Genomic DNA, 12735 nt, shown 5'->3' with positions numbered 1-12735 from the left:
ATGTTTTTATATAAATGCTGCAATTTTTGTTGTAAGGTTGTTGCTTGGCTTAATGCTTAGAAATGTGTGTCTTGTGATGTCATCACCACGGTAAGATTATTCAGATTACTTCTGGACACTTGGCATTCAGCTCATTACATTAGTTTGATCTCTTGGTTTTGACTTGTTTTGGTTTCCTGACTTTGACTTCCTAAGCTCCCAACCCTCTTGCTATGCCCCTTTCCCTCTACTACTTTCTGTGCAGTCATCACACTTTGTCCTCATCTATAGGTTGCATTGGTTAAATTCTATACATCATCTTCTGTGTTTTTTTTTGTTTGTTTTCACCATCTAATCTTCTGGGTGTTGTGCTAAGTAATATAGATCCAGCCTTTATTAATTTTGTTAGCTTTCTCCGACCTCTCATGCAAGATTTAGTTCCACATTCACACAAAGAACATTGTGATAAAATGGGGGATGATCACTGAAGAGGAGGTGAAGATCTTTTTAAGGCAGGGCTGAGTTTGCCATGATGTTATTGTCAGGTAACTCATACTGCCTGACTGGTGGGTGCAGCCTAACCATGGGCCTGTACTAAAGCAGCTCTTTTATTGGGCCTGTCCTAAGACTACATTTGAGGCTGAGTTGTCTGAGTATGTAAAGCGTGAATAAACTTTAACTACCAGGTTTATTTGAGGCTGGAGCTAGCAGGTGAGTTTGGGACAACATCTAATTTATATCATGATCATTACAAGATAAACGGTAAATTGTTGAATATTATTTTCAAGTATTTGATTTATTGTTTTGATTAAATCACAATGCCATTTTGCCTTCCACAGTTTTGGTAATTTTTTTGTATCTGAAACATGGGCACCGCCATATTGTTTACAGTTGCTGTACCTTTTGCTAAGCATGTGACCCAAGTTATGCAATGCATGCCATTGTTGTTACAGCAGATAAGAGCTGCATAGCTGGCATCATAATTTTGCGATATTATGCACCTGCTTTTGTTCACGCTTATTTTCAAATTAAGGACACCTCTAGTTATGTTTGGCTGTGACTCTCGTTTAGATCTTATTGACTATGATTTCTCTCTAAAAAGTTTTGTTTTTGATTATCATTTAGTCTTTCTGACTGCCGAGTAGTGAATCCCTGTTTGTCTTTTTGACCACAATTTTACTTTTAGCCCATTGCTTTGTTCATCTGCTGGACATTCCAGAAGGTGTTGCACTAGATTCAGATAAGATGCAGCACTTAACAGTACCTCCTCCTGGAAGTGCTGAACAAACTTCAGAATAACCTCATCCTCAGGATGCAGCATAAGAATATTGGAAATTTGATAAACGAGATGAGACCATTCAGTCCATCAAGCTCGTTTGTTTAGCTAATAGCTAAGCTGTCTCAATATCTCACCCAGATCTTTCGTAAAGGTTGTCAAGATTTCTCCTTAATCTCCAAGTCTCGGTAATTTGCTCCAGATTCCCACAACTCTTTGAGTAATGGAGTACTTCCTGACTTCAGTCTAAAATGCACTTCCCCTTAATTTCCACTGAAGACTTAGATTAAGTCCCCACACAGTCTTTTCTGCTTGAGTTTAAACAGGTTTAGTTCGAGTCTGTCAGAGTAGGAGATGTCCTTAAGTTGTTAAAGCTCTGGGACACCTCTTTCTGGTGGTGTGAAACAGGACTCATGAACACATTTTCATAGTGATGGTAGAACATGATTCTAAGAGGATAGCTGTAATGCTTCCTAACTGAACCATAAAATGTCACCTTAGAAGCAACTCCTCCAGCGATTGGTGAGAGCAACTCAGGATTAACTACTCTTCAGAAACCTTTAGAAGAGGGAGACAACTCTAGACATTCCTGTACATCTACACACTCAAGCAGCAACTCTGGAGGGCCACCTGCTGACTTGAGCAATAACACTGTTGACGTCTTGTGAGGCCATGACCAACAAAACTGGATTGACTTGACCTTAGGAGCTAGAGGTGTAAGTAGTGGTGGTGGTGAAAGGTTATTAGAGCAAAGTAGAAGATATATAGGAAGCATTTTGGGATGTTTTGAACCCAGCTTACCAGACAGACAAACTCAGGCCCAGTAAGGAACATGAGTTTTGTTTTGTATTACATTTCTTTTTACTTTTTACTTATCCCTGTTGGATTTGTTTTGGTGAACATTGCATACACTGTGTATTTCTATACACTGTGACTATTGTGGAGTTTCCAGACAATCATGGAATAAATGCTCCATTTTTTAAAACAGGATCAGATTTATTACAATAAAAATAGATCAGTCCAAGCTGTAGTAAAAAGTCTATTGGAATACCCTGGGGTTAACAAAATCCCAGTCTCTGTATGCCAGATCAGTATTTTAGTCTTTTAATCAGCCACTTTGGGCTTTCAGAAAAATGTTTTATAAACCTACTGTGGCTACTCCAAGAAATAATTACTTGCTGTAGGAAATTCTTAGTTTACAGGACTAGTGTCGTCCTTTTCATAAAAGCACTAGGTACTAGGTGGAACTTATTCTCTTCTCCATTTCCTCACTCTCTGCCTGACTTCTCATTTTGTCCAGATTTCAAGGATGCCTTGACCTTTTGGGGCTATTGTTGCTACCAGGTACCTATGACATCAATGCTGACTGTGTCCTCTGTAGAAAAGATAGACTATCACTGAAGTTAATAGGTTTCTCTTTCCGGTGGTACCAGAGCTTCTCACTTGTTTCCACTTGTACATCACAATGAGGAAGCAGGTAGTCATGGTAATGCATTTAGTAAAAGGGCTTCAAAAAGTGATAGCCCAGAATAATACTAAAAGCAAAATAATCACTTAAAGTTCCCAGAAGTAGAAACACTTAATAAAATATTATAAAACATCTAGCATCTGTAAAGGAGCTAGACTGTCTTGTGGGTGCAGCATGTTGGTGTCATGATATCCATGGCAAGACACACTTGCCTGTTTACTTTTGCTCAAAATTTCATAAGTCTTGAAAGAAGGCTGGCATATATCAACCTTTTAGGCTGGAATATCCTTGGAAATATGGTACTTTTAGGGTCAGAAAACCCTCTTGTACTTCCAAAGAATTCTTCTAGGCATATTTGCCCCTATGTTCCATGGCTGTCCTAGGCTGTTTATTGCTTGACCTAGGCAGTAGGATCCTAGAATCTTCTTACACCTGTTCACCATATTCCTTTCAGCAGTTTTGGAGGCACCCCCTACTGTGATATTCCCTTATGCCACTGCTGATGTGCAGTGCCCCTTACTTTAATTCTGGTGGGCTCACTGCATATAAAGGCCATTATTTAATTCTGTACCTTTTCCATGGCATTATGTTTCTACTTCTGCCCCTAAAAAATATGGTCACAGGAACCAGTACATGTCCCAGTGATATCAGAAGCTAGTCTAGAATGAACATCGTATAATGTGCCCCTCCAGTAAAGGACATATTTTTGATAAATAATATATTGCTACTTTATCTTCTTCTTCTTCTTCTTTCGGCTGCTCCCGTTAGGGGTCGCCACAGCGAATCATCTTTGTAATTCCAGTTACAGTATATTTCTTTTTACCAATTTTAATTAACTATATATTGTGGTGGTTGTCATAATGGGCATGCGATATTGAATCCAAGATACTTTATCAATAGATGGCAAAGACAAACAAGGCTGCAACAATAATAGGAAATGTCATATTGCGATTAATCCTGGGGTTTCAATTTCAGGTCAACATTTGATGAGTAACAATGGCTACCCTTTGCATCCATCCATCCATCTATTATCCAACCCGTTATATCCTAACTACAGGATCACGGGGGTCTGCTGGAGCCAATCCTAGCCAACACAGGGCGCAAGGCAGGAAACAAACCCTGGGCAGGGTGCCAGCCCACCACAGGACTACCCTTTGCATGTTCTTTAAATGTATAAGAATTTCACTGTACTCCTTACATGCACCAATACATTGAATGTTAACTTGAAATAGGCACCAGCAGGCAATGGTATGGACTATGTGAGGGTTAAATGTACCAGAACTTTTTATTTATGTGTACATGTTGTGACGTGTGAGTCTCTGTCTTACACCCCAAAACACGAGGCTGCGCCTCAGTACTTTAGCAAAACCAACTTTATTAAGCTTGAAACAGGAACAGCACAGTTATTTATTGTAACAGGATCTACCACTCTCCTTTACACTGACACAGCAATCAGGCAGGGTCGTGGTCATGTTAGATCCAAGTAATACTGTTGCCTGCATTTCAATGTTCCTTGCATCACCCGTCGACGGCAGGTGCTCATAGCGTGACTGCGATCTTTTTGGATTTGTTTTCACGGTGGGCTGCTCCAGAGCTGGGAGCCCGCGGTTCCCCCAGAAACTGATAGGCTGTCTTTCATAGATGGGGTGATCACACTTTGGGATGCTTTTCGGTGTGTTGTCCATTTGGGTGGGGAGCCCCAAAAGAGTTTAGAAACCTTACAATGTTCAAAATCATGTATTGTATTAACAGCATTACTTCATGAAGTACCTGAAAGGTTTGTCGTTATCACTGTTGGTTTCCTATGTTTTGCCCAATAATGCTGAAATACATTCTAACCAACCCTTTGCAAGCTTGTAGTGGAAAAGGTGGACTTAAAAAATAATACCTGACCAGTCACCAGGAATCCTAGAAGTGAAACTCAGTGCATTGGAAGGTGTTACAGTGGTGTCTTGGTGAGACTTTGATACAATCAGGACAGGCAGATCAAAAGGTGATGTTATAATAAAAGAAAGATTTATTAAACACCTTCAAAGTAAGCAATCCCAGTGAAGAGAGGGACAGAAATATTTTTGTAGCAATATCCTGTCTGCTTGCAAGGAAGAAAGAAATAACATTGGTTAGCAATCTAGCATTTGATTTTTATCTCCCTCAAGTTTCTTGCAAGATCTGAAATATTAAAATGTGAACTACAGGGATTCAGTTTGCACTATACAAATGGCTACACAACTGGCCTAAACGTGCAGTACAAGTGCTCATACTCAGAGGATCCTTCAGGATCTCACAAAGATCTGTGGTTTGTTAACTTTTAGTAAACATGTTGCCTCAGTCAAAGGAGGTTGCTGAATTTCACTGAATAGCATATTTGCCCCAGTAGCAAGGATTTGGCATTAGTTAACATATAGCTAATAAACTTAAATAAATTATATCATTGTAGAATTATGGAGAGGTATAATTTAGTTTCACATAAATATTTGCTGAAAGTGCATAACCATTTTGGTTGTTTTTTGTTTAAAGGGTAGTATATGCAGAAAAGTGAAATGACAGAATTGCATTCTGACGGAGTTGTGTTCCAAAGAATTAAAAAGTCTTCCTCGGTCTTGTTTATTCTTTGCAGATTGTTTAAAGCATTTTTTTTTTTGGTTAGTAGTATGCATTATATAATAATAGATATTGTTACATCTTTGAAAGCCAGGAAGGTGGTATAGTGGAAGAAATGTGCATTACTGTGTGTGGTTTGTGATTTAGTACATTTATGTGTGTTTTTTATATATGTTAACAGAAATAAGTGTATCATTGAAGCCATTTTCTGTCATGTGTAGACATTTTATGTCTATGGCACCCAGTTTGCCAGTTATCATGGCAATCAAGGCGATTGCATTTTTAAGAATGTATCGAGACAGAGACAATACAATAGCAGGGAATGTGCAGATACATTTCACCACTTATGGTCACAAAAATGAATTTTTCACCAGTGGTTTATAGAAGTCCACTTTTTCAAAGAGCATATGCACAAATTTCCATGCAGGAGTACTGATTAATACTCTGCCTATTCTGTATCAGTGATGTGTATCATTGTTAAGAACTGGAAGTCCCAAAACATGTAATCCCAAAGACACTTCCAACATTGCCCACCAGAGGGGGATATTACCATCAAACCTCAGCTTGTAGGAAGGGCAAACACAGACTCTATATAATAGAAAAGATTTATTCTACACAAAGTACATTCAAAATGATCCACCATACTAAGGAAAGTTTAAACATCTCGACTAATAGGACTCATTCAGTTCAACTCGAACATAACAGAGAGCCATTTTCTGGGATTGCCAAGAGGCTATTAGGTTGGAGAAAAAAAAGGGTTTATTATACAGTACACCAATCTGCAACAACATTAAATTCACTTACCTAATATTGAGTAGGTCCCCCTCGTGCCACCAAAACGGCTCTGACACATCAAAGCATGGACTCCACACGACATCTGAAGGTGTTTTGTGGTTTCTGGCACCAAGACATTAGCGACAGATCCTTTTGAGTCCTGTAAGTTGCTTGTTTTTCCAGTACATCCCTCAGATACTCAAACGGATTGAGATCTGGGGAATGTGAAGGCCCAGATGCTCTGATCCAGTTGTCTAGCCATCACCATTTGGCCCTTGTCAAAGTTGTTGTGATCCTTATGCTTGCTCATTTTTCCTGCTTCCAGCACATTACCTTTGAGAACTGAATGTTCACTTGCTGTGTAGTATATGCTAGCCTTTGACAGTTGCCATTGTAATGAGATGTGTTTTTGTTGCAGAACCTTTTACTGTTTGAACTACTTTGTGTGCAATGTCACCTAATGTCATCCTTAGGGGTAATTTTAACATACACTTTGATGCCTCAACTGATGCACTCACAAATGATTTTAATGAAATGCTTAACTGTTTTAATTTAACTCAATATGTGAACTTTTCATCACATAACAAACGTCATATTTTAGACTTAGTTTGTTTCTCTGGCATTATACACCACAATCTTACTTCAACTGAATTACCCATCTTGATACCTCTCCATAAATTAAAGCATTCAGTGTGTGTTTTCATTTCATACTATGAAGCATGTAAACCCAGAGAGCCTTATTAGCAATTACAGCCTGCTTCTCCTTCTACCACCACACCATCGGAGCCAGGGCATTCTCTCATAGTGCCCCTTAACTCTGGAATTACCTTTCCTCTCATATCTGTGAGCTAGGCTCAATAACAGAATTTAAAACTGCCCTCAAAACATATCTTTTCAAACTGGCATATCAATTATGAATTTATCACTGTTATAGCCAGTTATCTTTTATGTTTGTTAGTACTTTGGTACCTTTATTGCTATTTGGTTTCATTGTCCTATTTGTTTTTATCTTTAATACTGTTGTTTAATTAATTGTAAGGTGACCTTGAGTGCTAAAAATCCATCCATCCATCCATCATCCAACCTGCTATATCCCAACCAAAGGGTCACAGGGGTCTGCTGGGGCCAATCCCAGGGGGCAAGGCAGGAAACAAACCCTGGGCAGGGTGCCAGCCCACCGCAGGGCACACAGACATACCAGGGACAATTTAGAATCACCAATGCACCTAACCTGCGTGTCTTTGGACTGTGGGAGGAAACTGGAGCACCTGGCGGAAACCCACACAGACACTGGGAGAACATTAAAACTCCAAGCAGGGAGGACCCAGGAAGCGAACCCGGGTCTCCTAACTGTGAGACAGCAGCGCTACCCACTGCGCCTGCACCCTGCCCAGGATTGGTTCCCTGCCTTGTGCCCTGTGTTGGCTGGGATTGACTCCAGCAGACCCCCGTGACCCTGTGTTTGGATTCAGCGGGTTGGAAAATGGATGGATGGATTATTATCCATGTTATTCTCTTCATCTATCAGTGATTTTAATGTTGTGGCTGATCAGTGTAAGAAGTTAATATTACTTCAGAAGTGGACATCTATCTACTTTCCAAACATACATATTCCTGTACACTGTAGTGTGCTAGAGCTTATTCCAGCAGCATCATACACAAGGTACTGTATGTGAATGGTGTGTTTTAGATGTCCACTGATACATTGCAAGATAATTCAAGTCATAAGACCACATTTCCAGGATTTTTAACATAGTTTCCACCACCAACAGGGGTTTGAATCAGCTGTCAATGAAAGCTCTGCAGACAGCATACATCTCTTGTTCTTTGAAACACATCATGTTTTTTTTCTCTCTTTTTAGAGGCAGACCTGTTGGAAAGAAAAGATGGATCAGCAAGTGAGGGAACAGCCCTGGAGGCTTTGCTGCGCAGTGATGGCTTGGAGAAAAAAAACATTTCTAAAGATGAAGAAAGTCTTCTAGAGATACAGGTCAGGGTCCCACTGAGATTTCACACTGGGGAAGATGCACATGTTGTTAAGAGAATGTTTTTTAAGCAACAAGCTGGAATTTTGGTCTCCTGTAAGCATGAAAGTTTCCAACTAAATCATACATATACAGTCATATGAAACAGTTTGGGAACCCCTCTTAATTCTTTGGATTTTTGTTTATCATTGGCTGAGCTTTCAAAGTAGCAACTTCCTTTTAATATATGATATGCCTTATGGAAACAGTAGGATTTCAGCAGTGACATTAAGTTTACTGGATTAACAGAAAATATGCAATTTGCATCATAAACAAAATTAGACAGGTGCATAAATTTGGGCACCTGAACAGAGATATGACATCAATACTTAGTTGAGCCTCCTTTTGCAAATCTAACAGCCTCTAGACGCTGTCCTCCTATAGCCTTTGATGAGTGTCTGGATTCTGGATGGAGGTATTTTTGACCATTCTTCCATACAAAATCTCTCCAGTTCAGTTAAATTTGATGGCTGCTGAGCATGGACAGCCTGCTTCAAATCATCCCATAGATTTTCGATGATATTCAAGTCAGGGGACTGTGACGGCCATTCCAGACATTATACTTCTCCCTCTGCATGAATGCCTTTGTAGATTTCCAACTGTGTTTTGGGTCATTGTCTTGTTGGAATATCCAACCCCTGTGTAACTTCAACTTTGTGACTGATGCTTGAACATTATCCTGAAGAATTTGTTGATATTGGGTTGAATTCATCTGACCCTTGACTTTAACAAGGGCCCCAGTCTCAGAATTAGCCACACAGCCCCACAGCATGATGGAACCTCCACCAAATTTGACAGTAGGAAGCAGGTGTTTATCTTGGAATGTGGTGTTCTTCTTCTGCTATGTAAAGTGCTTTTTGTTATGACCAATAACTCAATTTTTGTCTCATCAGTCCAAAGCACTTTGTTCCAAAATGAATCTGGCTTGTCTAAATGAGCATTTTCATACAACAAGCGACTCTGTTTGTGGCTTGAGTGCAGAAAGGGCTTCTTTATCATCATCCTGCCATACAGATGTTCTTTGTGTAAATTGTGCTGAATTGCAGAATGATGTACAGATACACCATCTGCAGCAAGATGTTCTTGCAGGTCTTTGGAGGTGATCTGTGGGTTGTCTGTAACCATTCTCACAATCCTGCGCATATGCCGCTCCTATATTTTACTTGGCCTGCCAGACCTGCTGGGTTTAACAGCATCTGTGCCTGTGGCCTTCCATTTCCTGATTCCATTCCTTACAGTTGAAACTGACAGTTTAAACCTCTGAGGTAGCTTTTTGTAACTTTCCTCTAAACCATGAGACTCAACAATCTTTGTTTTTAGATCTTTTGAGAGTTGCTTTGAGGATCCCATGCTGTCACTCTTCAGAGGAGAGTCAAAGGGAAGCACAACTGTTGTATATGATTGTTTAATGATGCTTTTGTCCATTGCTTTAAGTTTGGGTGTTGATTGCTATGGCCTGCGTCTTTTGAGACGTATGACGGCCGGAGGGAGGGGTGTGGTTTAGAGGCACGCAGTATGGAGAGTTGGTTAAAACAAGGTTAACAATAAACAGCATTCGAAACGTTATTCTGAGTGTGTTGCTACGTCAATCTAGAAAACACTACATTTGGCGACGTGGATGGGATGAAAATGTTCCATTTGTTTCACTGCCACCCCGTAGCCTTTCTTGCCTCAGCCGGGCGAAGCACCTGTTCCGTGGGACAGATGGAGGTCTTCCTTTCAAACGTACCTGCTTGTAGTGGGTTTGGACACAGTTGCTAGTGCTAGAAAAAGAGCCATTCTCCTGCATTGCCTCGGCTCAGAAGGACTCCGCGTCTTCCAGACTCTCGGCCACGCTGACACATACGAAGCCGCTATTGTGCTCCTTGACAGCCACTTTACAAAAAAGCAATGGACAAAAGCATCATTAAACAATCATATACAACAACAACTTGCAATTGACCACCTTAAATACCTTTTCTCACGATTGGACACACCTGTCTATGAAGTTCAAGGCTTAATGAGCTCATCCAACCAATTTGGTGTTGCAAGTAATCAGCATTGAGCAGTTACATGCACTCAAATCAGCAAAATTACAAGGGCACCCAAATTTTTGCACAGCCAGTTTTTCACATTTGATTTAATTTCATACATCTAAACACTGCTTCACTAAAAATCTTTGTTCGGAAAACACCCCAGTACTCAGATGTTCCTAGGAAATGAAAGACATACCACTGTTATCTTTTTTGTTGAAAGTAAATTATTATGCAGGCTGAGAGGGGTTCCCAAACTGTTTCATATGACTGTACTGTGAACAGTTGTATTCAACAGGACAAACAGCAGTGTGGAAGAGATCCAAGGCAGTTATTTAAAAGGAAAAACAAAAGAATTGTTGTTGTTGTAAGCTAAGGTCTTGACGTAGAAATTTGTTAAATCTTTCACCAATACCTTTTATTTGCAACAAAAGTCAAAACCAGACATTTTTGGTAATGTATTTTTATTAATATCCTTAGCACCATGTTTATCCCTGGAAAAGATAGATAGATAGATAGATAGATAGATAGATAGATAGATAGATAGATAGATAGATAGATAGATAGATAGATAGATAGATAGATACTTTATTAATCCCAATGGGAAATTCACAAAAAACAAGCTAAAGACTTCAGAATTTTTTTCAACAAGAAAAGATGTTGTTATGTGAAACATGTTAATACCAAAGCATCAGCGTAAATACAGTAGGAAAAATTGCAGATTCAGTGTACGTCCTTTGTGTAAAATATTTTAAAACAAACACCAATATACAGCCCGACAGTATAGAAGGGTGTGTCTTTGTGCACTTTCTTGCCTGACTCATCACGTTTTGAACAAAAACAAAACACACATTTGTTTACGATTCTGTTTCTCTGTTCTTGGTGGGCGGTAATTGATGAAATGATGACCAATCAGGCATTCAGGATTCACACATGTAGTCCAGCGATGACCCACTATTTCAGATAAGGTCAATGACTAGTAGTTCTTTAGAATGCTTTTCTCCACCTTCCCCATTAAGTCTTTGTGACTTATAGTTTAGTCAGCATTATTTTTGTACAGGACAAATGCATTCCATGGCACTTTTTGAGCAGATGGCGAAACATTTTCTTGTGATATTTCTTCTGTTGCTTGTGCATGACAGTGTAGAATGTCAGTGCTTGATCCACATGGTCTACATTGTCCATTGTATTGTTGTAGGCTACCACAGTGCCAGGTTTAGTGACTTCCACATTTCCTTTGATGAAATGAGTGGCATTATAAACATTGCTTAGGAGGCAGAAGTCTTCCTTTTCTACTTGCTAGCAATCATTTTGCCTTTTTGCCACACAGCTACTACACTATGTTGCATGTTCACATGATAGACGTTACCAGGTATATCATGGTGGTTCGGTCATACAGTGCCATACTGTATGCAACAGTTTTCCATTGCAGTAATATTTCTAACATTTCAGGTGAGGTGTGGAAATTGTCTATTGTGATGCAGTAACCTTGATCAAGAAAAGGGTCCACAAGTAACCTTACTGATGAGGTATTAATACCACATTAACTGTATTTGCCATCCCACCTGTTCCCTTTACTGGTAAAAACTGTCAAGTGACAGATGTACCCAGAGCTTGTTTCGCACAGCATGTAGAACTTAACACCAAATTGTGTGCATTTGAATGTGATGTACTGTATCCACAACTGTCTTCCCTTGTTATCCATGAGACTTTCATCAATACTTTTTTCATGATCAGGAACATACACTTTCTGCACATTTTTGATGATCACCTGATGAACATCACAGAGTTTGTACAGTTTTGGTGCTGGGTGATTGGCTTCATCATAGTCTTCATTATCAGTGAAGTACAGGTATTTTACAATGAGTAAAAACCAACACTCATTCATTATTTTACCAAAAATGGGTATCTGCAAAATCTGGTTTGTAGACTAGTAACATCCCTGCACTGGTTTACCAACCATACCCTGCAGTATCAAGAGAATGAAAAATATCTGCATGTCATCTGCAGTAATTTTTCCAATACTGCTCAGCACAGCGGTTAGATTCGAAAGATACTGTATTTTCTAAACCAGGTAATCATTAACAAACAGTCAAAAGTAGTCCAGATAATCATGACCTAAATACACCTTTAAACCAAGGTTACCTGTAAATGAAAAATGGGGAAGTGCAGGGTTGTCAGCAGTAGTATGAAGCTGACACCACACATGAACATCCCAGAAACTTGATAGGTTGGAATCTTCCAAACAGATGTCAGGTTCACTGTCTGTCAACATCTGATGACCAACTCACATTGCTAAAACTATTGCTCGATTTTAGCAACGGTTCGGTTTCAGATTGTTCTGAATAACATAGAATTCAGAATTGTTCATTATAACATTGAATTCTGAGCTGTCCTGATTAATGCCAAGAAGATTAATTGCTCAAGTGTTAGTCTTATGTGAGGTCGTTCCTTTGGTGAGTTAAGTTTGGATATTGTGAGATGCGAGCCATCTTTTAAAAAAATAATAAGTAGAAATAAATATATGAATGACATCAAAAGAAATCAAATGCAAATATTAATTGAAAATATGTCCCTGAAAATTGCAAAGATCCCTGCGTG

At 39.3% G+C, this 12735-nt stretch overlaps 1 protein-coding gene across 3 annotated transcripts in view; it reads left to right on the top strand.

Moving 5' to 3' along the window:
• Positions 1–12735, top strand: part of LOC114666982 (zinc finger protein DPF3-like) — a 165382-nt gene that overhangs the window by 94326 nt on the left and 58321 nt on the right. For all 3 annotated transcript variants that reach the window (XM_028822040.2, XM_028822039.2, XM_028822038.2), the window contains exon 4: positions 7961–8088. In XM_028822040.2, coding sequence (XP_028677873.2) covers positions 7961–8088 — 128 coding nt within the window. The remainder of the gene's footprint in view (positions 1–7960; positions 8089–12735) is intronic.

This window comes from Erpetoichthys calabaricus, chromosome 16 (assembly GCF_900747795.2).
Source record: "Erpetoichthys calabaricus chromosome 16, fErpCal1.3, whole genome shotgun sequence".
NCBI lineage: Eukaryota > Metazoa > Chordata > Cladistia > Polypteriformes > Polypteridae > Erpetoichthys > Erpetoichthys calabaricus.
The sequence above is the reverse complement of the archived record's forward strand: the minus strand, read 5'-3'. Positions and strand labels throughout refer to the sequence as shown.